At 43.3% G+C, this 26,912-nt stretch overlaps 1 protein-coding gene across 4 annotated transcripts in view; it reads right to left on the bottom strand.

Annotated features, from left to right (window-relative positions):
• LOC144498688 (sortilin-like) overlaps positions 1-26,912 on the bottom strand; it is a 145,007-nt gene that overhangs the window by 101,173 nt on the left and 16,922 nt on the right. For 2 of the 4 annotated variants that reach the window (XM_078220187.1, XM_078220189.1), the window contains exon 3: positions 23,783-24,045. In XM_078220187.1, coding sequence (XP_078076313.1) covers positions 23,783-24,037 — 255 coding nt within the window. In that variant the 5' untranslated portion in view covers positions 24,038-24,045. Of the gene's footprint in view, positions 1-23,782; positions 24,180-26,912 lie in introns of those variants that run through there. The other 2 variants (XM_078220186.1, XM_078220190.1) reach the window with 1 other exon arrangement.

The raw sequence follows: 26,912 nt of genomic DNA, 5'->3' as shown, positions 1-26,912 counted from the left end.
AATATTTTTGCAACTGACAAAAATGGAATGGGGAGTGGTTAATGTCAGTTACCCATTTACAATGATTTAAATAGCATTGGTTTAAGTAGCAGGCACTGTATTTAATATTAGACTACATTGCAGAATTCTAAAATGGCAACTGAATTACATCAGTACACCTTGGTCCAATTTCCCCACCTCAACTAACCTTTCTTTATCTGAGGACCACATACACTGTTCACCTCTGTACCACATTGTGTGAGTTGGCTAGTAATATATTTCATGATTTGTGCACAATACAAACACTGCAAGTGTCACATGAAATAACTCCCACGAGGCCATTGTTCCTTCACCAATTCCAGCTTTATTTACAATAGTGAGTAATTCCCGGACAGGTACTTCTCAGTACAGAGTATACACACTGAGTGCTGATAACCCAGACACACCACATTATGCACCTCTGCAGAGCTCCCGCATTGGACAGCATTAACTGCCTCAATTAGGGATCTCTTTCAACACCAACCAAATAAACTAACTCAAATTAACTTAGGGACAAAGTAAAAGGGGCAGCTCCTCAAAAGGAGGGGGAACAGCCCAAACGAAAAACAAAGTTGAAAGGAAACTTAAAACATCAAATCATAATGTGATTTTCGGGGTTTATAATGCACCCCAGCCCCTGCGGTGCCCAACGGGCGTGGAAGGCGTCAACTGCACCCGTGGACACCGCATGCTCCCGCTCCAGGGATACCTGGCCGCAGATATAGCCGCGGTAGAGGGGCAGACAGTCAGGATGGACGACCCCATCGATCGCCCGCTGCCTGGATCTATTAATGGCGCGCCTCACCAGGCCCAGGAGCAGGTTACTGCCTCAATTAGGGAGCTCATATTCTAACAGATCCACCTCATGGACCTCATCAAAGTCATTATATTACACTTCTTTTATTTGTTTCTTGTCATTGTTTCATCGAATCTTAACAGCCTCAAAGGAGGTCATTTGGTCAATTGTACCTATGGTAGCGATTTGAAAGTGCTATCTAATTAGGCCCAAATCCCTGCTCTTCCCTGTAGTCTCACAATTTTTGTTTCCTTTTGTCAAGCATTTATCCAATCCTCTTTTAAAAGTTATGACTGAATCAGCTTCATCCACCCTTTCAGGCAGCACAATTCAGAGCACTGCAATTTGCTGCTTAAAAAGAAAATCTAATTTTCCCTCTGGTTCTTTGGTAAAATTATCTTAAGTCTACATTTTCTGGCTATCCATCCCCCTGCCAATAAGGACAGTTCTCCCTGTCTACTCTATCAGAAACATCTCATAAGTTTTGAATGCCTCTATTAAATCCTTGTTGATAACTTCAATGTTACATGAAAATTCTGGTGAAGATAGGACTATTCAGCATGTCCCACACAGTTGTGATATCTTGTGCATCACAATATATACAATCCTCAACAACCCATAGCCACGGAATCTCCTGGAGAGGCAAAGAAAGGGATTCTTAAGAAACCAGGTCAATTATGGAAAACAGACTGGAAAGCTTCGTTCTGACACTTTTAGGCAATTGCACTAGCTAAAGATAAAGTCACCATAGTCCCAGAGGACCATATGCAGTTGTCCCCCTTTTTGAGAGAGAGCGCTGACTAGTAGTGATTTAACCTGAGGATCACCACACCTCAGGTGAGGGGTCAAGGTTGGGAAGGAGGGGCCTCCATGAATAATGTCAACCAGTACAGGAATTGAACTCATGCTGTTGGCATTGCTCTACATCACTAACCAGCCAACTGAGCTAAACCAGTTCCATTGGATGAGTTTGCTTTATACTGTGGCATACATCTCATGCAAGCTGTTTACCCCAGAAATAGGTTCAACGCTAGCTTGAAGTGAATTAACAGTCACCAGTATGAGCCAGCAACCTGCTCCACCAGTTCTGAGAAAAGAAAAAAAATGTCCCACTTTCAACCTAGTTCTGACCACACATAATTTATGAGCAACACCCAACAATACCTAAGTCCTCCTTAACCTATAACTGGTCTACAAAAATATAAGGTAATCTCTTTATTATTTGATAAACTTTGATCAAATCACCCCTAAGTTTATATACATCTCTGGAAGTATAGGAACCCACACATTGAGTCAGGTAATTAAAGTGTTTTAAACAGGGAATTGATCTTGTGGCCTTGAGCTGTATCTTTGTCCCAAAGTCTCAGTAAACTCCACAAGCAATCAAAACTGGGCACAGTATTCTAACTGAGGTTTAACCAAGGCCTTCACAAGGGCAAACTCTATTTCATTTATAGTAAATTGTCTTGTCATACGCTCTATATCTCTGTTCCTTCAGCTATTGCTTCATAACAATGGTCATGGACCTTTCGGGGCTCATTCTCTAAAACACCCAGAACTTTCTCTCTTAACTGGTTTTCATTCTGTCCCCTGCAGCACTGGATCTGCCCACATCATAACACTACAAGTTAGTATCAGTTTCCAAACACTGGTTCACGTGCCCAGCACAGGGGAGGCAGTCGTGCAGTGGTATTGTCATTGAACTAGTAATCCAGAAACCCAGAGTAATCCTCTGGGGACCTGGGTTTGAATCCCTTCACAGCAGATGTGGAATTTAAAAACTCAGTAAAACATCTGGAATTAAAAGTCTGATGATGACTATGAAAGAAGTTTAACAACACCAGGTTAAAGTCCTGATGACTATGATGACACATGATGACTATGAAACCATTGTCAACCTTCATAAAAACCCAACAGGTTCGCCTTTGCTCTTTAGAGAAGCAAACCTTCCTGGTCTGGCTTCCTACACGTGGCTCCAGACCCACAGTAACATGGCTGACTCTTAAATGGTCTAGCAAGCCACTCAGTTGTATTCAACCACTACAAAGAAAACACAAAGGAATAAAACAAGAAGGACCAGCCAGCATCAACCTAGGCACCAGAAACAAAAGCAGCAAACACAGCCCTGTGGACCCTGCAAAGCCCTCTTTAGTAACATCTGGGGCCTTGTGCCAAAATTGGGAGAGCTCTCTCACAGATTAGTCAAGCAACAGCTTGACATAGTTACACTCACAGAATCATATCTTTAGTGATAATGTCCCAGATACCATCATTACTATTCCTGGGTTTGTCGGCAGGACAGATCCAGCAGAGGTGGTGGTGGCACAATGGTATACAGTTGGGAGGGAGTTGCCTTGGGAGTCTTCCAAATTGACCCTGGACCCTATGAGGTCTCATGGCAAACTTATTGATTACCATGTACCATCTCCCCACAGTTGATGAATCAGTACTTCTCCATGTTGAGCACCACTTGGAGGAAGCATTGAGGCTGACAAGGGCGCATAATGTACTCTGGGTACATTATGGGGGACTTCAATCTCCATCAATAAGTGTGGGCTCGGTAGTTCCACCACAAACCCAACTGACTGGGTCCTAAAGAACATAGCTGTTAGACTGGGACTGCAGCAGTGGAACTAACAAGAGAGAAAAATCATACTTGACCTCCTTCTCACCAACTGGCCTGTCACAAATGCACCTGTCCATGACAGTATCAGTAGGAGTGACCACCACACAGTCCATATGGAGATCAAGTCCCATCTTCACATTGATGACACCCTCCATTGAGTTGTGTGGCACTACCACCATACTAAATGGAATAGATTTTGAACAGATCTAGCAACTCAAGACTGGGCACCCATAAGGTGCTGTGGGGCAAAGCAGCAGAATTGTACTCGGCCACAATCTGTAACCTCATGACCCAGCATATCCATATTCTATCATTATCACCAAGCCAGGGATCATGCCTGGTTCAATGAAGAGTGCAGGAGGGCATGCCAGGAGCAATATCTGGCATCCCTAAAAATGAGGTATCAACCTGGTGAAGATACAAAACAGGACTACTTGCATGCCAAACAGTATATGCAGCAAGTAATAGATACAGCTAAGCAATTGCACAACCAACAAATCAGATCTAAGCTCTGTCATCCTGCCACATCCAGCTGTGAATGGTGGTGAACAATTAAACAACTCATTGGAGGAGGCTCCACAAATAATCCTACCCTCAATGATAGAGGAGCCCAGCACATTAGTACAAAAGACAAGACTGAAGCATTTGCAACAATCTTCAGCCAGAAGTGTTGAATAGATGATCCATCTCGGCCTCCTCCGGAGGTCTCCAGCATCACAGATGTCAGTCTTCAACCAATTCGATTCACTCCACGTGATACCAAGAAATGGCTGAAGGCACTGGATACTGCAAAGGCTATAGGCCCTGACAATATTCCACCAATTTTCCTAAAGATGTGCTTCAGAACTTGCAGTTCCCCTATCCATGCTGTTCCAGTACAGCTGCAACACTGGCAACTACCCAGCAATGTGGAAAATTGCCCAGGTATGTCCTGTACAAGAGGAATATGACAAATCCAACCCGGCTAACTTCCGCCCCATCAGTCTACACTCAATCATCAATAAAGTGATGTATTTAACAAAGTCATCAACAGTGCTATCAAGTGGTACTTACTCAGCAATAACCTACTCACAGACACTCAGTTTGGGTTCCATCAGAGTCACTTATTTCCTGATTTACAGTCTGGGTTCAAACATGTACAGAAGAGCTGAATGCCAGAGATGAAGTGAGAGTCACTGCCATTGACATCAAGGCAACATTTGACTGAGTATGGTGGCATCAAGGAACCCTAGCAAAACTGGAGTCAATACGAATCAGAGGAAAACTCTCTGCTGGTTGAAGTCCTACCTGGCACAAAGGAAGATAGTTGTGGTTGTTGTAGATCAATCATCCAGTTCCAGGACGTCATCGCAGGCGTTCCTCAGGGTAGTGTCCTAGGCAACCGGATTGGTAAAGTGATAATGCACGATAGTCTTTTTTCTTTGTTCCGAACTGAGAATAGTTATCAATTCAAAAGGCAACAGGAAAATCACTGACTCAAGAAATGGTTGAAGCATTAAAAAGACCCATCATCCGAAACTGTATGTTCCCTGAATTGAATATTTATCATTTTGTCCATTTCTGCCATTTAAGGGAATGTCACAATCAAATGTAGGTGTTGGCCTTGGCTCAGTAGGAGCACTATAGCCTCAGTCAGAGGATCATTGATTCAGCTCTCACACCAGAGACTGGAGCGTATTTTCTCGACTGACACTTCAGTGCAATGCTGATGCAGTGTTTGCACGATTGGTGGTGTTGAGTGCGATTCTCCCAGCCTGCTGTGCTGCTTTTGTAGCACCGTAGGCTGGGAGACTCAAGCCGAGGCGGTTTCACGGGCTCCCCGCTGAGCACCACGGCCTCCACGAGTCTCAAGGAGCCGGGTGTCTGGCACCGTCAGCTCTGCGCCGATTTCTGGATAATGCACGCAAATTCTAATTTAAATATATTTTAAATGGCATTAACGGGTCCGGGACTGAAATCTCCGGGCCCGCTAGCCTCTCCCACCCCACCAGGAGTGTTTCACTCCAGCGGAGTTTACAATAGCTCCCCACTTGCGGGGAGCTACAGCCCAACCCCACTGGAGTGAAGACGGGCCATCAAGGCCCCCCCAGAGGGTGAGAGGTATGCCCCCTGGCTTTGCCACCTTGGCAGTGCCAGCCTGGCCCCCTGGCACTTCCAAGGGACAAAGTGTGAATGCCCAAGGGGGTACCTTGGCACTGCCCACTCGTGGCAAGGGGGTGGGGCTTAATGGCAGGGTCCTGCTGCCACTCTGCATCTGGGCTGAGTGACAGAGAGAGGGAGGCCATCAATCGGGGCTGGCTATCAGGGTGGGGTGGGGTCAGCCTGCTGGGGGGGTTGGGGAAAATTGGTAGATCGGGGCTGTGGGGGTGGGTGGAGAGATCGAGGCAGGCCAAGCGCAGGGGCCTGGCCTGGACATGTTGGGGGCGGGGGGGGGGGGCGGCGGCGGGGGGGCAGCAATCGGGCCGTGGCGGGGTCGGAGGAGCAGTCATGCGAGGTTCGTGGGGCTGGCCAGTGATTGACAGTCCTTCAACTAACTTTAGAGCAGTTTATTTTGTTTTCTTGTTGTTGTTAGTGGGACTGTTTTGCCCAAACTGGCTGTCACAGTTCATTAAAGTGAAAACAGTAAAAACACTTCAAAAGTATATGAAATCACACTTTGGGATGCCCTTGGTTACTATATAAGTTTTTTCTTAATGAATTAAATTTCCCTTTTTTAAAAATTTACTGAACATATTTCCTGTTAAAATATTTAAAATATCCCATGATGATAAGCATTTACGAGCAAACACTAAAACTGAAACCACAGATTTACAGTGCAGTAGTTTATCATGCCGAGGTAAATCGGTGAGGATGTCAACCCTTTTAAAACCTCATGTCAACCACTATGTCCACATCACCTGCATATATATTGTTCTAAGCATTCCTGGGGTACCCAGAAGGAGATCAAGATGATGAGTGACTTTTGCCAAACACCATGCTGGAAATCACATGCCAAAAAAGACAGTTCTAAATTGGCCCTTAGTTCTCAATACTTTCAGTTCAGTGAATTGCAGACACCAATATGTCTGGCAAACTTTGATGAGTTCGGACGCAAATTGTGATGTTCAAGTAGATCAGGAAAGGGAGGTGATCTGGAGGGCAGGCTGACAGTGGCTTGCTATATTAATGTAGAGGCAGGAGAAGCATCGCACCTCCTCTTAGCTCCATGTTGAGGTTTGTATAAAGAATTTACCTGATAGTGGTCTTCAGTGATTGCGTCATATGGCCCGTTGAAGATGTGAAAAAAAAACAAATTGGTAGCAGGGCACCTGAAATGCTAAAATGAGCCACAAACACCTAAAAGAAAGGATCCAATAATTTTCCAGGGTCCTAAATGCACATGCTAATCTGGCACAGACTGTTATCCTAAATTCTTAAATGTTGTTTGCTTAATGGCCATTAAATGGGCCCAGTGATATTAAAATGCTCTGATGAGCCCTAGATCTACAATTCTATGGAAGAGGGTTTTTTTTGACAATATTACAAATTATCAATTTTTAAAAGGACAACCAGCAAACTGTAATATTCAGATTGGAATTTAGTCTGGAAACTTAAATCTGAATTTGAAGTACCAACTTGCTCCAGCGTTCAACTGTCCATACCAAAAAAACACATCTTTGGGAATCAAACATCCACACGAAGATCCATAGAAATGCCACCACCCAATTCTGAAACTGGAGAGAGGGACCCTTCCTAATACAGTGGAAAAAAGATTGTTTTTCTTTCTTTAGTGTACTAGCAGAAAAGATTGGGTTAGGCCCTTCGGTAATAGTAACACAATGCCCCAATGTATTGGAGCACCCATGCATTGTGCCATTGCATGTCACAATGTGGGCTACGGCTCTGAATTCTCTGCAGAGCAAGTTCTGATAATTGGCACACAACAGATCTTAATAAGGTCAGGCACTTGGCCACAGAAAAAGAGATAAGCAATTGAAAAGTGACATTGCCTCCTGAAGGCCTAGAGTGATGTCAACAAACACATACGAGCAGCTCAGCATCCCAAGTTCTCACTCCAGTTCAATTAAACAGCAGGAAAAGGAGGAACACCCAATAACAAAGCACAAAGTATAGGCTATTTATTCCCCTTGGGACAAAAACAAATTTTACAACATTTACTTTGTAACTATTATCCGAAAAGAAAAAAATGATTCAGATAAAAGTTTCAAGTATTTAAACAACTTCACCAAATGACTAGTCAATTCCAACAGATGCAGGTTCTCATATAATCATCTCGGGTTATCAAAGGAAATTCAGGGGACAATCTCACCTTCTTGAGAGGCGGAAGTTCGGGTTCGCGCCTGATTTCTTGCCTCTGCCAATCTTACCACCCCGGATTTCTGATGAGATCTGTCTCTCCCCCAGGAAGAATGCGAGGCTGGATGTAATATTTAAATCTGATTTAAATATTATCAGTGAGCTTGTGACACTATCATCTGTGCTCACTTGCCTTAGCAGCCTTGCCATTGAAGGTCCTCACCAGCGGGGATCACGAATGATCCCCATCAATGGGCATTTGATAAGGTGGCCACGCTGGGTGGGTGGCAGGGGGGGCAGTGTCAGCTTGGCACGGCCAGCCTGGCACTCTGGCATTGCCAGCTTGGCACTGCACACCAGGCACTGGGCAGTGCTAAGGGAGTGAACCTAAGGGGAGGTGGGGGGGAAGCTGCGCACTCTGCAGCGGGGATCAGCTTGGGAGGGCAGGGTGAGCTGCACACTCTGCAACTGACGATCAACCAGGCCAGGAGATGGGGGTGTCGGGCAGCGATCAATCATGCCGGTTGATGGGGTGATCGGCCAGGATCAGGGGAGGGGGCCTTCAATATCCAGAGTGGGCGGGGGTTGCACAGAACAGAGAGAGAGAGAGAGAGAGAGAGAGATCTGTGCCTGTGCAATTGTGCCCTCTGGTGTGAGCAGCCGGCTTTCCTGTGAGCTTGGGCCACCCCTTCACCCTACTGGCAGGAAACAGGTTGTGTCTAATTTTTTCAACAAAGTGACGCAAAATTGCATTTTCAAACTCGCCCATAAAATGGATCTGAAGCTTTTCACGCTAGTTTGGCACTTGAAATCTTTTTGGTAAGATCACCCAGTCTGTCTTTCTTATCCAGCTGAAATGTTGGTTTGCTCTTCCTAGCCATTACATTCACAAAAGTGGTTTTACATTTTCCTAACCTCATTGGGGTGGAGACAAGGAGAATGGACTCAAAGGATACATCAGAGTGGTACATTTCAGTTATGTGCCACAAGACAACCACATTTCAGTTTCTGAGATTTAAAGACACTGTATAAAGCTAAAACCATCAAAAATGAGTGCGATAGGAAAGGGAGCAAGTTTCTTTGAAATCATGTCCCAGTAACAAATAAATGTCTTCATGGAATGAAAACGAGATGCGCACCAAATTGCCCAAGAAGGCGGGTGATAAAATATTAAGCAATGGGTCATTCTGCTAGTACAGACAGAGAGAGGCATTTCTATTTACAATGGTTAACCAGGGGTAATTGCAGCATGCTGCTGTGCAGAGGGACCTGGGTGTCCTTGTGCAGGAATCTCAAGCAGTTGGTTTGCAGGTGCAGCAGGTAATTAAGTAGGCAAATGGAATTTTGTCCTTCCTTGCTAGAGGGATGGAGTTTAAAAACAGGAAGGTTATGTTGCGGCTGTATAAGGTGCTGGTGAGGCCACACCTGGAGTACTGTGTACAGTTTTGGTCTCCTTACTTGAGAAAGGATATACTGGCACTGGAGGGGGTGCAGAGGAGATTCACTGGGTTGATTCCGGAGTTGAGAGGGTTGGCTTATGAAGACAGACTGTGTAGACTGGGACTATACTCATTGAAATTCAGAAGAATGAGGGGAGATCTTAGAGAAACATATAAGATTATGGAGGGAATAGATAAGATAGAAGCAAAGAAGTTGTTTCCACTGGTGGGTGAAACTAGAACTAGGGGGCATCGCCTCAAAATAAAGAGAAGCAGATTTAGGACTGAGTTGAGGAGGAACTTCTTCACACAAAGGGTTGTGAATCTCTGGAATTCCCTGACCAGTGAAGCAGTTGAGGCTACCTCATTGAATGTTTTTAAGGCAAGGATAGATACATTTTTGAACAGTAAAGGAATTAAGGTTTATGGTGAGCGGGCGGGTAAGTGGAGCTGAGTCCACAAAAAGGTCAGCCATGATCTTATTGAATGGCGGAGCAGGCTCGAGGGGCCAGATGGCCTACTCCTGCTCCTAGTTCTTATGTAACATGTAGACCGTGAAATATTTACAAAAAATTGAGCTGGTTTCATGACAGTTACTTAAGCTATTTGTGATTCTGGTCCCTGTTAATGAAATTTACAAGGTGGGATAAAATCTAAGAGTAGCAGGGTTGTTTTGCAGAAAGGCATGGAGTTGAATCTTTTTTATGCAGCGTGTGGTAGTGACTTGGAATAAGAAAAGAAAGTGCTGGATATACTCAGCAGATCTGGCAGCATCTGAGGAGCAATAAACAGAGTTAACATTTCAAGTCCATATGACGCTCCTTCAGATCTGAAGAGGGGTAGAAATGTAACAGATTATATAATTGGAGACGAGTATAGAGGAGTTGGGGTAGAATAGAAGGTCAGGGATACGTCGGAGCTAAGGAGAGATCGTGACCTGAAACTGGCTGCCCGCAAGGGTAGTGGAAGTGGAAAAGATCAATGATTTCCAAAGGATATTGAATGGACACTTGAAGGAAATAAACTTGAGGGGCTATAGGGATGGAACGGGGGAATGGGAGTGACTGGATTGCTCCACAGGGAGTCAGTGTGGACTGGATGGGCCAAAAGGTCTCCTGCTATGCCGTAAACAACTATGACTAACAGAAATGGGATTCATTGGTTCTCCACAGTTTAAACCAAATTCTAATTACAAAAATTAAAATTTTCTTTCAATCATCGTAACTAATAATACATCCTTGTCGTCTCTTGACACTCGATGATGAGATGTTCTGTATGGAATATGTTACATTCATTAGCAAATCATTTTCTGCCCTTTTGCTGTGATGCCTTGCACAGGTCAGATGAAGCCTGCACTCAGTGGCCTTCCCATTTCTTTGTAAATGAAGCTTCAAGCACACTGTCAGTGTTGGGCTGGGCATTGGTCCAAAATAGAAGCTCGAAACTCATTTCCGGAAACATGCTGTAATGCCCCACCCACACTGCAGCAAAGTAGGTGTCGGGTTATTTTGCAGCAGGTTAGAGTTTTGTCAGATATTCTGAACACATGAATGGGCATTTCTCATTAATATATGGTTGCCACTTTCTCCACCAGGAAATGAAACTGAAAGGTAGCCTAGACAGTTTATAAATAGGGAGGCCTGCTCTGACAGACAGAACACTGGCATTCTGTTGCAAAAACCCAGAGAATGAAGATTTCATCTTGCACACATCATTAATACTATGACCAACTAGAAATGACGACATCAGCTTACGATATTGCATCAGCTGTTTTGGTGCACTAATTCAGCTCTGCCATTTGACACAGATACAGGGCCTGTGTTGGGTTATTTGGCAGAGGAATGACCTCTGCATGTATATAATATTGTCCACCAATATGGCCAACATTAATTTGTAGCAACCAGAAAACCCTGCATGAAAGGAGGATTTATACTAATTCTGAAGCACTGCACTGCAGGGCAGGGCTGACCTGGGTTGGACTGGACTGCAATTATCAGGCTGGGCAACATGTAATTGATTTGCACGCTCATTTGTTTTTTTTACAGAGGCATCCAAAACCTAAAACCGTCTGTTTTCTTGTTTTATATCCAATGGTTGTTATCTTTTCCCCCAGATTTTCCCTTCCTCTCTTGAAGACACTGACAATAATCAGGCTACAGACCACAGGCTCATCTTTCCCTGAAGGTTTTGTCATCAATCTTATTACCTACTCCTCTCCTGGCCCCATATAGTTACAGCTCCACAGTTTCCTAGCACACTCTAGATGCTCAACCAAATGACCTTCTTGACGTACAAGCCTTGATAGAGAATGCTGGCAGGTTCTTCAACATACCAAAGCCCAGGCAGAACTAAGCTTCATCGCATGTCTGTAGTTGTTTATTTCAAACAGGCATCACTTAGTCATTCTTAGGAGTTGAGATCCTGCATGATTTTTCTATATTCTTTTCAAAGTATGTCAAGAACACCTATGATATCCCATTGAATATCTGAACTGAGATCAATAAATTAATAGAGACTGCGGATGGAACCAGGAAACATCCTGATCTATAGGGCTCAGCAACTTACTGGAGATACTGCTGAAGCATCAGGAAAGCAGCCATTCTTCATGCACTACAGTCAGCAAGCTAGTTTTTAAGTTTATTTATTAGTGTCACAAGTAGGCTTATACTGCAATGAAGTTACTGTGAAAATCCCCTAGTCGCCATTCTCCAGTGCCTGTTCAGGTACACCAAGGGAGAATTTAGCATGGCCAATGCACCTAACCAGCACGTCTTTTGGACTGAGAGGGGAAACCGGAGCACCCAGAGGAAACCCACGCAAACATGGGGAGAATGTGCACACTCCACACAGACAGTGACCAAAGGCAAGAATCGAACCCGGGTCCCTGGCACTGTGAGGCAGCAGTGCTAACCACTGTGCCGCCCTGTAGTGTGTCACAATAAAAAAACAAGCTTTTATTTATCTAGCTTCCACACACGATATTCTGAAAGAGGTTGACAAATAGGATACTGAGGCAAGAGCCCTAGCTGCTCTTAAACCATTCACAGCCGAGCACCATTAGAGGCTGACTTGAAGGACTGACTGCTGTTGCTGAAACTCTCACCATGAATTTGTTACCTCCAGACATGATTATTCCATTAGTCTCCTGACCAGCCTCCCATCTTCAACCACCTATTAACCATCCGAAACTCTGCTGCCCAGATCCTAACTCGCAGCAAATCCTGTTCACCCATCTCCGAGCTCAATGACCGACATCCCAGCCAGGCAACACCTCAATCTTCCAATTCTCATTCTGGTTTTCAAATTCATCCTTGGTTTCACTCCTCCCTATCTCTACAACCTCTTCCAGCACTGAAATTGTCCAATTTCTATGCTTTTCTAATTGTGATCTGTTACACGTTAACCAATAGTTCCACCATTAGCAACAGTGCCTTCAGTTGCGTAGGCTCCAAGTTCTAGAATTTCCTTGCTAAACCTCTTTGCTTTTCTACCTCTCTCTCTCCTTCAAACCTATCCCTTTGTTCATCTGCCCAAATATCTTTGGTGAATAATGATCCTGTGAATCATCTTGGGTCACTTATTCCTGTTATGTTGAAAATGCTATATAAATAGAAGTGTTTGTTGCAGCTGGATCAAATAGGTCAGCATATACAGGGGAAACCACACTTGCCACCTTCAGATTCATAGGATTTAGTACCACACTGGATACTCCCTTACCAACTGGGCCACAAGAGAGCTACCTGTACCAGAGTTGACTCCACTCTTAAATTATAATCCATAACATGCTAATTTTGAGGGAAATAGTGTAATGAGAGTGCAACATATGAGCACTCAGGTTTTTGTTACCTTTAGATGGAATCTTGAATGCATTCCTATAATAATCTAAAAATGGCCTACACTCTAATTAAAATAATTAATCCATTATCTGAGCATTTTTTCCATGCTGAAAGCATTGAATGTTATCAAGAGCTTTACCATACGTTGGACAGAAAATAATCTGCTAAACATGCATAATGGAGCCGTCAAAGAATGTAATTGGTATCCATATAAAAGACGCGCAGGAAATAGTTTTACATTATGCACATACACAAAGGGTAATCTAAATCCTTTCAAAGCACTGCATATTATTTTTCAGTAAAACCATCTACTGTTTTTGCTGTAAGAGAGATGTAATAAAATAATGGGGTGAAACTTCTTTCCACACCACTCTCAGCTCAGTTAATTTCTCCAGTGAGTTGCTGAGCCAAAGAAAGAAAGACTTGAAATTTGTAAAGTGATAAATTGCGGCAGACGGGAGAAGCAATACACATTTAGTGGCACAGTTCAACATCATGTGCAGGGATCTAAGGGTGCATTAGATCTTTGAAGGTGGCAGGACATTCTGAAGAAGTGGTAAGTTAAGTATTTGAGATCTTGGGTTTCATAAATAGATGCATAGAGTACAAAAGAAGAGAGATTATGCTGAATCTCTGGTCAGGCTGCAATTAGAATATTACACACGATTCTGGTTACCAAACTTCAGGAAGGATGCAATTGTCTTCAAAGGGTACAGTGGAGACTTACCAGGATCATCCCAGGGTTGGGGAATTTTAGCTACAAGGTTTGGTTGGAGAAGCTAGGGCTGTTCTCCTGGAGCAAAGGAGATAGAGGGAAGATTTTACAGAAGTTTGCAAGATTATGACAGGTTTGAGTAAGGTAGACCAGGAAGAAAGGTTTCAATAGCTGAGGTCCAAATACTGGGAGACACAGGTTTCAAGTTTTGAGCAAGGATTTGTTTGGGGAATGTGGGGAATTCTTTTTTTAAATGCAGCAGACTGTAATGACTTGAAATTTGCTACACATGAGGGCAGTGGAAGCAGAGATAATGAACCATTTCAAAAGGAAATTGGATGGGCATTTGAAGAAAATAAACAGCCAGTGCCAGGAATTACGTAATAAAATATTTAATAAGTCACTAATTTTCCAATCAGGAATTCAGAAGAAACTTCCTAAACCAAAGAGTGCAGAATTTACTTTTACAAGAATACCATAGATGTATTTAAAAAGAAGCTAGATAAACATATGAGAAAATAATCAAAGGTTATACGGAGATGAAGAAGGCTGAGGGGAAACTCATGTGCAGCGTAAGACCATTTGGGCCAAATGGTCTGTTTGTGTGCTATATGTTCTGTGCAGTTCCATGTAATAATTGTACTTTACCAAGGCAACTGACACAATGGGTGGGATTTTCTGGCCCTTCCCACCGATGAGATTTTCCATTCCCGCCGAAGTCAGCCCCAGCGCCATGTTCAGCAAACTGTGCAACACGCTGTAGACTTCGGCAGGACCAGAAGATCCCAGTGGCAGCCAATGATGAGCCACCTCCATCCCTGGGAAAACCTGCTGGGGTGGGGAGTCTGAAAAATTCTGGTCTATGAACCTGTAATCTAGCAGAGTTAATGCCTTCAGGAAAGGGGAAAGATTGAAAGTAAAAAATTAGCAAGAAAGTTAACAAATCCCTTATTTCTAATTATTTAAATGTTTATTCCAGAAGAACCATCTTGCAATCTTTCAAAATATGCAGTGTCACTGAAACATATAAGGGGCATAAAACAAATATTTAAAAATTTCAATGGAAAGATGTGAATGTTTCAATTATCAACAGCTTGAATATGTGTGTGTTAAAAAGATATGTCATGGTCCTGGATTTCAGATGACTTTAGAAAGCCAACTGAGCTTTGCTTTGTATGTCACCACATCGCCCAAATCCCCTGAATCCTGGAGGAATGTTTTTAAATGGTTGGGAGTATGTCCAGGGCTTTTACATACTGAAAAGATTGTGATCTTTGCTCTGGGGGACATCTCACACTTGCTCTTCAAACATGCATTAGCCATGTATAGATACACTGGGAGTTATGATTCACCATAGCATGCAGTGAAATTGAACGCAATATCATTGCATTTCTATATGTGCGCTGCAATGGAACTTTTGTTGAAATGAATCACACCATCAAGTGCAGCATCTGCCATCCATTGCTCAAGGTCATTAAGGCCATTGGGTTTCATTGCACTTTAATGAGTCATCTATATCAGGATTGTCTATAGCATGGTGGCACAGTGGTTAGTGCTGCCTCACAGCTTCAGGGACCTGGTTTCGATTCCTGGCTTGGGTCACTGTTTGTGTGGAATTTGCATGTTTTCCCAGTGTCTGTGTGGGTTTCCTCCGGGTGCTCGTTTCCTCCCACAGTCCAAAGATGTGTGGGTTAGGTGCATTGGCCATGCTAAAATTGCCCCTTAGTGTCCCATGCGTAGATTAGAAGGATTAGCAGGGTAACTGTGTGGGGTTACGGGGATAGGGCTGGGTGGGATTGTTGTCAGTACAGACCTGATGGGCCAAATGGCCTCCTTCTGCACTGTAAGGTTTCTATGATTCTATGAACTACACAGGCCAGCATTTCATTCAATGTCTGACACATTAATGGGATTCAATTGCATTGATGAATTCAATTCAACTCTGCTTGGGTTTATTTATATGTGGCTGTTCAGCATGAATTGCAGGCTCGGACACATGTCATCACCTCCTCATGTCTACATTACTAAATTGATTCTGTATTGGATAGGAGAACATAGGCTATGACTTCCTCAGAAGGGAGCTGGTTTTTTTGCAATGTAAACCCAGGGTTATCCAAACCACAGAAAGAGCATGTATAAAAGCACCTTCTCTCATGGTTTACAATACAAGCCTCATGACTGTCTTGTAACGTGTAGGAGCCTATGTGTGGCACTCTATATAATCTATGACCCATACACTACGATAGTGTATGCCTGGTCGAGGAGATTCTTGTTTTGTACGGACTTTTTTCTATTTAAATGCATGAAAGCAGAAATATCATATAAACTCTCAATGTTTCATATTTAATCCAGCATACATTTGACAAGACAGCAGTATGTACACTAAACAATTGGTGACACTCCTGCCACTATCAGAAGATTGTTGGTTCAATTCCCAATCCATAAGCATGAGTACATTATCTAAGCTGGCAGCTGGCAATATAAGGTACTTTTGCTATGATATCTTTGCAGGACAGAAACACTAAAGTATATAGGTGAAGCTCAAGTAACAACTGAAACTAGTTTATTCTGATTTATTTATATACATGCATACACAATGGTCACAAGAGGGTACTATTACATTCCTCCCTCCTTAGTGAAATTGTTACAAAAAGTTGAAATTCCACAGGACCTATGTAATTTGTTTTTCATTTATTTACAAATCCAACTTTACCACTGGTTTCCTATTCCTAACAGGATACGTCATTTCTCAACACACACATTCAGAACTTGAGAAAAGACCTTGGCACTCTGGACCAGAGTCTGAGGAGAAGCTTTCTCCAACAAAGACTGATTTTGCCCGTGGCCTTCTATTGAAATTTCCACTTCATCAGACATGTCTGTCTGTCTCTGACTCGGTTTCAGGCACAACTTTTGTTGTTGTAACTATTGGTACTCTACTCATACCCCAACTATCCAATTTATCACTCATTTGATTTATCCCAACTTTATTTTAATTAGTAAACCTCGGACTAAAGGTAAATATGACCTATAAGTACAAACCTAACATTTCCATTACCAGACATCTTGGCTACATATTTTCACTACTCTTCAAGCCACTTCAAGCAGTTATGATAAATCTCTTTTACCTTAACCTTCTGGTTCAACTTCAGATTTCTTTCTCTCACTCTGCCCCTATCATAACTCTCTTTCTGCCCGGATTGTTGTTCGTCTACCCACTGTGCTAAATGTGGCTTCTGCAATCGAAACCTCATTCTAGACTGTCTTCTAAGAAACAATTCAGCTGGTGTTCTGTTGGTAGTAGTGTTACAATAAATAAACATAAAATTTGCCAGTTTGTGATTCAACGACAGCTGACATTTCTTCCAATTTGTATCTAGCATTCCCTTGACAAGAGCATACTTAACAACTTGCACTGTGTTCTGCTGCTCTACTTAAAGCAAGATGATACAGTGGGACACGTGTGTTTTACCCCATTCATTCTCATGAATTTTACAAATTCTTCTGAAGTAAGCTGAGTATTGTTATCAGACAATTACCTCTAGGAACCCATAAGCAGCAAACAAACAATGCAAAATATCTAGAGTTTTGCTAGTTGTTTGATTCATTGGAAATCCTTCAACTCACTTCAAATGGCTTTGACAATGAATAGCTGATTTTTCAGAATCTGAAGGGCAATAATGTGTAGTTTCCGCCACATTCTAGCTGTACATCTCCATGGTTGCAAAGGTACTGATGATGCTTATTTTCTACTGTTTGACATACTTTGCACTATTTCACTGTGTCTGCTATGTCCTTATCAAACCCTGGCCACCAAAGATAGCTTCTCAGAAGGCTCTTTTTTTAAACTCAGTCCCAACACTGATCATGAAGATTACATCACAACTGCGACCTATACCTTTCAAGAATTACAACATCGGCCGCCCACATAACACAAACCTTTATCAATTAACAACTCTTACTAATGCACAAAAAAATGGCCTGATTTCTAAATTCAGTGTCTGTGTTGGCCACATATTTGCAATCTAGTCATATACCCTTGTCAATTTAGGGTTCTTGTGAATTGTTCTATCAACAGCATCTGCTGTGATCAGCAACATGTGTGTGAAAAAAATACATCTTCCCTGTTAGGCTCCACCTCTGGGGATGGTAATCTAGTAAGAGTTTTAACAACACCAGGTTAAAGTCCAACAGGTTTATTTGGTAGCAAATGCCATTAGCTTTCGGAGCACTGCTCCTTCGTCAGATGGAGTGGAAATCTGCTCTCAAACAGAGCAGATTTCCACTCCATCTGACGAAGGAGCAGCACTCCGAAAGCTAATGGCATTTGCTACCAAATAAACCTGTTGGACTTTAACCTGGTGTTGTTAAAACTCTTACTGTGTTTACCCCAGTCCAACGCCGGCATCTCCACATGATGGTAATCTAGACAACTCATCAGCATTATAATGATCTTCCGATTGTCTATATTTAATGCCATACAGATAAGCAGACAAAACTCAATGCCCATCTCTGTATTCGGGTTGCAGCTAAAGTGGGCACTCGAGATTTTGGGTTTAAAATAGCTGTCAGTTTTGATTGCAAAACTATGACTATACAAGTATTTATGAAATCTTCTTAATTCTAAAATCAATTACAATGTTTGTACTGTTAATGTTACTAATCGTGTGTGAGGTAAGTACAATCTCCTCTCACCATTACCCAATACATGAGAGATCACTGCACCTTTTCCACAAGGAGAAACACCACATGTAAACTTAATCTTTTTGGACACATTGTAATGTTACATGCATTGTACCATCTACCAATTAACTTTAACACAACTGGAATGGCTTGGCACTCCCTTGTCCAATTCCGCAGAGCACCCTTCCTCAAGAGTTCATTCACTGGATATAAGAACATAAGAAATAGGAGCAGGAGTAGGCTACCTCGAGCCTGCCCCGCCATTCAATAAGATCATGGCTGATCTGATAGTGGTTTAGTTCCACTTACCCGCCCGCTCCCCATAACCCTTAATTCCCTTATTGATCAGAAATCTATCGACCTGTGACTTAACATATTTAACGAGGTAGCCTCCACTGCTTCAATGGGCAGAGAATTCCAGAGATTCACTACCCTCTGAGAGAAGAAGTTCGTCCTCAACTCTGTTCGAAACTGGCTCCACCTTATTTTGAGGCTGTGTCCTCTAGTTCTTGTTTCCTTTCTAAGTGGAAAGAATCTCTCTGCTTCTACCCTGTCTAGCCCCTTCATTGTCTTATATGTCTCTATAAGATCTCCCCTCAGCCTTCTAAACTCCAACGAGTACAGGCCCAATCTACTCAATCTCTCCTCATAAGCTAACCCCCTCATCTCCGGTATCAACCTGGTGAACCTTCTCTGTACTCCCTCCAAGGCCAATATATCCTTCCGCAAATAAGGGGACCAAAATTGCACACAGTACTCTGGTTGCAGCCTCATGCTATAAGGTTGCAAATTTGCCATGAATTTACCGTAGTAATTCACTAAACCCAAGAAGGTCAGAACTCATTTTGAGGGTGTGCTGCATTTCTTATTGCCTGAACTTCATGCTTTGCAAATATAACCAATCTTTGTGTACCCTGTGGCCCAAAAATGCCACAGAGTTTTAAAACATTTCACAGTGATTTTTTTTTTGGAGCATTTTTTCAGCCTCTTGGTATTGCTCTGCCTGATTGGAGCGGAGATAAGTATGCTATCCAAATATCACATTGCTCTCTAAATTCCATGCAAAATTCAGTTCTTCATCCCCTGGAAAATTCTGGGAGCTGAAGAAACACCAAATGGCAGCCTATGAAATTGAAATATACCCATGTGTGTATTAGTGGTCAAATATAACTTAGACTCATTGTCTAACTCAAGTTGCAGATAGCATCTGTCAGACCTAACTTTGAAATAAAATCTGACCTCTTGCCAACATTGTGAATAGATTCTCCACATTTGGCAAAGTGGATTACATTCCAGTATCTGATTTATTGTCATCTTATAATCACTACATATTCTGATAGCACCACCTGATTTGGCTCTACCACAGTGTCTTTGCAGTTCCTGCTTTAAGAGCGCAGGGCACTGGATAAGGCTTGCAGTAAACTTGTCTTGCATTCTTCTGAACTCGCACATTGGCCTTATATCTGTGAATTGAGTTGTCAGTTTCACTAAACACCCGAGGGTACCTGCCGATCATGCCATCTTGCATTGTGAATATCACTTCTACGTGATAAGGCTCATTCTAATGTAAATGCTAGTGACCAGTTTCTTCCTAACAAGGCTGATTTTTCACACTTCCCCACAATGATGGACAGTTTCATACATTGTGCCTTGTATGTAACTGAAACGGACACATCTACAGTGGGAATTTTCTCTCCTTCATAACTTTGTAATTCTATGTGTGATTTCTCCAGTTGATATTGACTCATGTTATAGCGATTCAGGAATCACGCCAACTGATAAACCCGTGTGGACCTCCATGTTTGTCAGAGTTCCATCCAATGCTAATTAGACAATGATACCCTATGAATTTCCAATGGGCATCTATGTGCATCAACGGATCCCACTCATCAACCTGGGCGGCATGGTGGCACAGTGGTTAGCACTGTTGCTTCACAGCACCAGGGACCCAGGTGCGATTCCCAACTTGGGCACTATCTGTGCGGAGTCTGAATGTTCTCCCCGTGTCTGCGTGGGTTTCCTCAGGGTGCTCCGGTTCCTCCCACAGTCTGAAAAATGTGCTGGTGAAGTGCATTGGCCATGCTAAATTCTCCCTCAGTGTACCTGAACAGGCGCCGGACGGTGGCGACTAGGGGATTTTCACAGTAACTTCATTGCAGTGTTAATGTAGGCTAACTTGTGACACTAATAAGTAAAAATAAACCTGCTGCAATTCGACAACCATATGCAGCGACTGCTGTTTCCTTCATTTATATTCTTTCAACATGCCTTGGCAAGATGACCCTTCTTCTTGCAGCTGTAGCATTCTGCCTTCAGCAAAGGACAATAGTGTGCCCAAAGCTGGCCTCAGCACTGATGACAGGACTTGGTCGTACGTCTGCTACAATTGTCATTGTTGGGGCTTTCTGAATACTCAGCGACAGCTTACATACTTCAACAGGTGATTGGTGATGGTTAAATCCTAATTTCCCTCGAGTCACGTTTCACCATGCCAAAGACAATGCTGTTTGACAAGGTGTGCTGAAAAGTACCATTGGCATGTCAGCAATTTACTGCAAATGCATCAATTTTTGAAATGCCGCACAAATCTGTCCTGCAATGCGCTCTCTTGAAATTCTTGAAATTCTCCTAATTTACAATGCTTTTTCAAACCCACAATAAAGTCTCCAATGTCCTCATTGGGCAACCGATTCATCTTCCAAATTTGATGGCTTTCTGCAATCTCCAGTGGCTTGGCACTGTCATGCTGCTCAAGCTTACACAAAATGTCTGACAGCGGTGTGACCTTTAGCTTAGCAGGTGCGAGCAAATTGCTGAGCTTCTGGGCCTGCTTCTGTCAAAAATATTGCCCTTTTCCCGACTTCCTAATTGACAGCTGGATTATCAGGATCATCAGGGATATTATTAACAGTGAAAAATATCTCTATCCACTCTAAAGACACACCAAAAGACTCATAGTATGGTTATACTCTCCCAATCATCTAATAATACCTATTGTTTCAGCTAACTTCAAATATCAGTTGCACTATGAGTTCAAACAGCTTTTCAAGATCAGATTTTTAAGTCTATCTCTCAGCAAAGAAACTCTCAGTTCCTCTGCTGGAAGCTTCTCCAACCGAAATTTGTTTTGCTAGGAAATCCATAATACCACCTTGTTGCCAGGCTGTGATATCTTTGCAGGGCAAAAATACTGGTGCTCAGTGTTGGGTATGTGAACATGAAGTTCAAGTACCCAACTGAATATAGTTTATTCCTGTTTGCTAATATACATACAGGTACAAATGGCCACAAGGATGCGCTATTACAGTTGCACTGATAGGAGTGGCACCTATCAGGTGCCTTCATAAATGCGACTCTGTTTCTCTCTCAAATGGATGTAAAAGATCCCGTGACACTGTTCGAAGTATCGCAGGGAGTTTCATGGTATCCAGGCCGATGTTTATCAGCCAACATCATAAAAGCAGATTATCTGACCATTTATGCAAATGTGTTTTGTGGGACCTTGCTGTTTGCAATTTCGCTACTGCATTTCCTACACTTCAACAGAGACTGCACTTCAAATGTACTTAATTGGCTGTGAAGCACTTTGGGATGTTCCAAGATCATGAAAGCAACTATATAAATGCAAGGCCTTTCCCTTACTGACATTGATTTTAAAAATCCCCTGACCAGAACTGACAGAGAATTCTCCCAGGGCTAATAACCCCGCCCCCTTAACGAACATCAGTGTCTGTTCTATCATGATAATCATTAGAATTATCCCATTTTTCTATGGCAATCACTCTTCCCTCTCCCAGTAGCCAATTAGAATTAACTATTTAAACTGCTTATTTTACTTCCAATACAGAAAAAGGAACTCAAAGTCACTGACCTGACCATTTTATCATGCGATGCTAACACATGCAATGAAAATCTCTTTCAAACTGTTTCCTGCAATACATCATAACACACTTAATAAAGTGCACCTTTTTACAATTCAGTCTGCAAAACAACTGGGGTGACAATATCAGTAAGAAGTTTAACAACACCAGGTTAAAGTCCAACAGGTTTATTTGGTAGCAAAAGCTTTTGTGGCTTTTGCTACCAAATAAACCTGTTGGACTTTAACCTGGTGTTGTTAAACTTCTTACTGTGTTTACCCCAGTCCAACGCCGGCATCTCCACATCGTGACAATATCAACCATGCCACATAATTCAATATTCATGGTACAGGTTGAGTATCCTTCATCCATAAATCTGAAAACTGAACACAATCAAAAACAACACTTTTTTAACCTTATCATTGACCTTTAGTGTGGGAAGTCTTCATCTTTTCCAGCCATTGTATTTACTTTAGATTATGGTTAGCCTAGGCTTAGGCTATTGTAATGTAAAATTACATGAGTTATCTGAAATGATCTGAAATCCAAAATGAGTCGGCCTTGAGAGTTTTGGATGAAGGATACTCAATCTGCACTCTTGTCCTACATCTCAACTTCAATCAGGGTCCAACAAAAAAAAGCAAACTGAGCACAAAGGTAGTTAAAACAAAAATATCCAAGATGTTATGCATTACTAAGGCCAAAATGTCCCCCAAAAACATTTAAAGTAATAATTATGCAGAGATTTAGGAACTAAAGCAGGTTGTTCAGTTCAAGGTGGTTCTGTAATTCAATTACATCATGGCTGATCTGGATCACAAGTCCATTTGTCTGCCTTGATTCCATATCCCTTAATAAAAAAAACCTATCTAATAATTTCAATTGCTTGCTCTTTGCCTCTAGATTTATATTTGTCAACCATGGTTTTTCAGCTGGTATTCCGTCTGCTGGTCACCTCTGTTCATAAATATATATATTTTTTAAAAACCCACTATTATTCTCAGAGTTCCTGCACTTCTCTCTACCGACTGTACAGTTTTCACAGGCGTGTACATGGACTAGGAGTGCTGGGCAGGTAGGGCGCGCACACATCTCTCCTGCACTAAGCAGGTAGTCCCTTTGAACTGAAGCGAGTTGCTGACAGAGTGCCCAATAGTTCAGGCAGTTTTGTCAGGAGCGAGACCCGTGAGCAAGGCTTGAGGGGCAACCGGCACTGTTAATAATATCACTTTAAAACCGCGGTACATCAAAACCCTACAAAGTCCCCTTGACAGTGTGTGTGCGCTAGTCAGGGCGAGTGAGATTTGAAATCTGAGAGTTCCAACCTAAATAATAATGACGACACTTTCTGGTTATAAACAATAAAAAAAATACAGGAGATGGGAATTAAAACCCTGACCAGGGATATGTTGGAAGTGAAAGATGTTTCCTCAGCACCCAGAAAGGTGGGGGGAAGAGGAGAGGAAATCAAAGTTGCTGCTGATCCTGATCGGTTAATAAACAACAGTCTCACCTTGTGGGTGTTTTTGTTTAATTTGGCCTGGTCGGAGGTGCCGCCGCCACAGGAGGACGACCCGTCTCGCTGCTGCTGGGCACTGCGACTGTGGGGGGCATCTCTCTTGTACCTGGAGGCGCCGCTCAGGCTCGCCAGCTGCTGGAAGACCTCCAGCCGGTGGGCTGGTAACTCGGAGAAATCCCTCCTGTGGTCGCCGGACACCGGGCAGCCCAACAGCGCGACGAGGAGCAAACCGGTGAGCTTCGCAGCCATCCCTTCTTCTGTTTGTGTGTGTACAAAAAATATAGATAACTGAGAGAAAAGGAAGGAGGAAAAAAAAACACTCGACAACTTAAAAACACACGCAAGGAAGTAGAGAGGAGTGAGGGAAGAGGAAGGGAGGGCGGGCTACTTGCTTGGGTTGGTGATGCTGTGATGTTGGATGCCCGCCAGTACCGTGTGTCCGGTTGCTAAGCTGGGTTGGGGTGTTGCTATGAGATGATGTGATAAAGGCTTCCTGTTGTGCACCTGTCACCTGTGCAGCAGCCAAGTGATGTCAAAAATATTCAACTTTCGCCGCTGTTACTCCTGAAATTCCAGCTCCACTTTGGGGTTGACTTTGCTTTCTAATCCCAACCCAACCCTCGCACTTTGATCTGATTTATTATTGTCACATGTATTAGTATACATTGAAAAGTATTGTTTCTTGCGCGCTATACTGGAAGTCCACTTTGGGCGGCACGGTGGCACAGTGCTTAGTACTGCTGCCTCACAGCGCCAGGGACCTGGTTTCGATTCCTGGCTTGGGTCACTGCCTGTGTGGAGTTTGCACGTTCTCCCTGTGCCTGCGGGAGTTTCCTCCGGGTGCTCCGGAGTTGTGCGGGTTAGGTGGATTGGCAATGTTAAGTTGCTTGGCCCTTAGTATCAAGGGAACTAGCTAGGGTAAGTGCATGGGGTTATGGGGATAGGGCCTGGGTGGAATTGTGGTTGGTGCAAACTCGATGGGCTGACTGGCCTCTTTCTAAACTGTAGGGTTCTATGATTCTATGATACAAACAAAGCATACCATTCATAGAATACATAGGGGAGAAGGAAAGGAGAGGGTGCAAAACATAGGGGCGAATTTTACTGTTCTACCCGACACGGGAATCGGAGCGGGCAAGGGGCAGACCATGGAAAGGTCCGTTGACCTCGGGTGGGATTTTACGGTTTTGGGTCCAGCGCGGCCATAAAATCCCATCCATAGTGTTACAGTCGTAGCTCGGTTGTAGAGAAATATCAACTTTATATCAGGTAGGTCTAATTAAAAGTCTGGTGGCAGCACGGAAGAAGCTGTTCTTGAGTCGATTGGTACACGACCTCAGACTTTTGTATCTTTTTCCCAACAGAAGGAGGTGGAAGAGAATATGTCTGGGGTGCATGAAGCCCCTGATTATGCTATTTGCATTTCTGAGGCAGTGGGAAGTGTAGACAGAGTCAATGGATAGGAGGCTGGTTTGGCTGATGGATTGGGCTACATTCACAACCCTTTGACCATTTCACACCCCGAGAAGGAGAGTCACTCATATCTGCCCTCCTCAGCAATGCAGGATGCACCATGTCTGCATAGGTTTCCTCCGGGTGCTCTGGTTTTCCCCCACAGTCCAAAAGACGTGTTGGTTAGGTACATTGGCCATGCTAAATTCTCCCTCAGTGTACCCGAACAGGCGCCAAAGTGTGGCGACTGAAGGGACTTCCACAGTAACTTCATTGCAGTGTTAATATAAGCCTACTTGTGACAATAAATAAACTTATTATATCCTAAGTCCCATCCTCCCTCTTCATTACCAACCACCCATCAAGCAACCTAAAAATGGAGGACACGCTGGCCACATGGGGACTCACTACAAGTAACAGACAAGTCTAGGAAAAGGCAAATCTTTAAGTATTCAATCACCTGAAACAATGGGAGAACCCTTGACACAGGATAGCTCACCACAACTAACAAAAGGGCCCTCCCTTAAAAATGCAACTTTCTAGACTCCCTGAATCACCTTGAACAATAGAAAGCCCCCTGGCGACAGGGGAACTCACCATGACTAAAAAAGAAAACTCCCCCAGGAACGGCAACCACTAACCCCTGGATCACTTAAAAATAATATAAGGGATCCTGAACAAAGGGAAACTCAGCATAACTAGCAAACGAGATCCTGACTAAAAATGTAAGCTCGAACCATTCTTCTCTCTTGTTCTTCCCCCAACATGGACTTCAAAATTCTCAATCTTTAATCTAAAAACCCTTTCTCAAAACCCCACCCCCCCAACATGAAACACCCAACATATATGGGACACAACATGTATGGTACCATTCAGCCACACTGAACCACCCCATCCACCCCAACAGACACGTACATGGGAGGCAAAAGAGCCAAGACACAGGAAGACAGCAAACCAACCTCCAATCCACTACTTACCCATCAATATCCCTATCAGGAAAGCCCCAGGAATCTTCACCCCACTGCCTGACCTCCCCCCAGATAAAGCCCCCCCCCCCCCCCCCCCCAATCTGGAGACTTACTCAACAACAGGCACATAAAATCTCCCCAGCCAGGAAACCCAAAAAAACTCTCCAACGCACATACCACCTTGACATCCACCCCAACCACTGGAAACACAACAAAGGTCCCCAACCCAACAGCCCCTCCCCCTAATACACAACACCCTCAACAACTACCTCTCCCCAATCAACTAAGATACACCGAAAGAGGGCACTACCCTCTTCCTCTAGAAGTCCCAGCCAACACCTTCCCCCCCAACCTTTCTTCCCCCACACGCATATAGCCCCCCCACCATCCACCGCCCCACACAAGAAAAAACTAACATGAGTAATATAAACAAAAGAAAAAGACCCAGGAGATAAGAAGATACAATATAAGGGCAAGGCATCGCAGGGGGCAACAAGGGTTGGACGTGGGCCGAAAGAAAAGACTAAGAGTTTTAACAACACCAGGTTAAAGTCCAACAGGTTTATTTGGTAGCAAATACCATTGGCTTTCGGAGCGCTGCTCCTTCATCAGATGGAGTGGAAAGGTGCTCTCAAACAGTCACGGGCATTCAGCCTCTGATCTTCAGGTAAGCGTTCTCCAAGGCGGCCTTCACGACACACGAC

The sequence above is a fragment of the Mustelus asterias genome, chromosome 9 (genome assembly GCF_964213995.1).
Source record: "Mustelus asterias chromosome 9, sMusAst1.hap1.1, whole genome shotgun sequence".
In the NCBI taxonomy this organism is placed as follows: Eukaryota; Metazoa; Chordata; class Chondrichthyes; order Carcharhiniformes; family Triakidae; genus Mustelus; species Mustelus asterias.
Note: the sequence above shows the minus strand (reverse complement) of the source record. Positions and strands in the feature narration are given on the sequence as shown.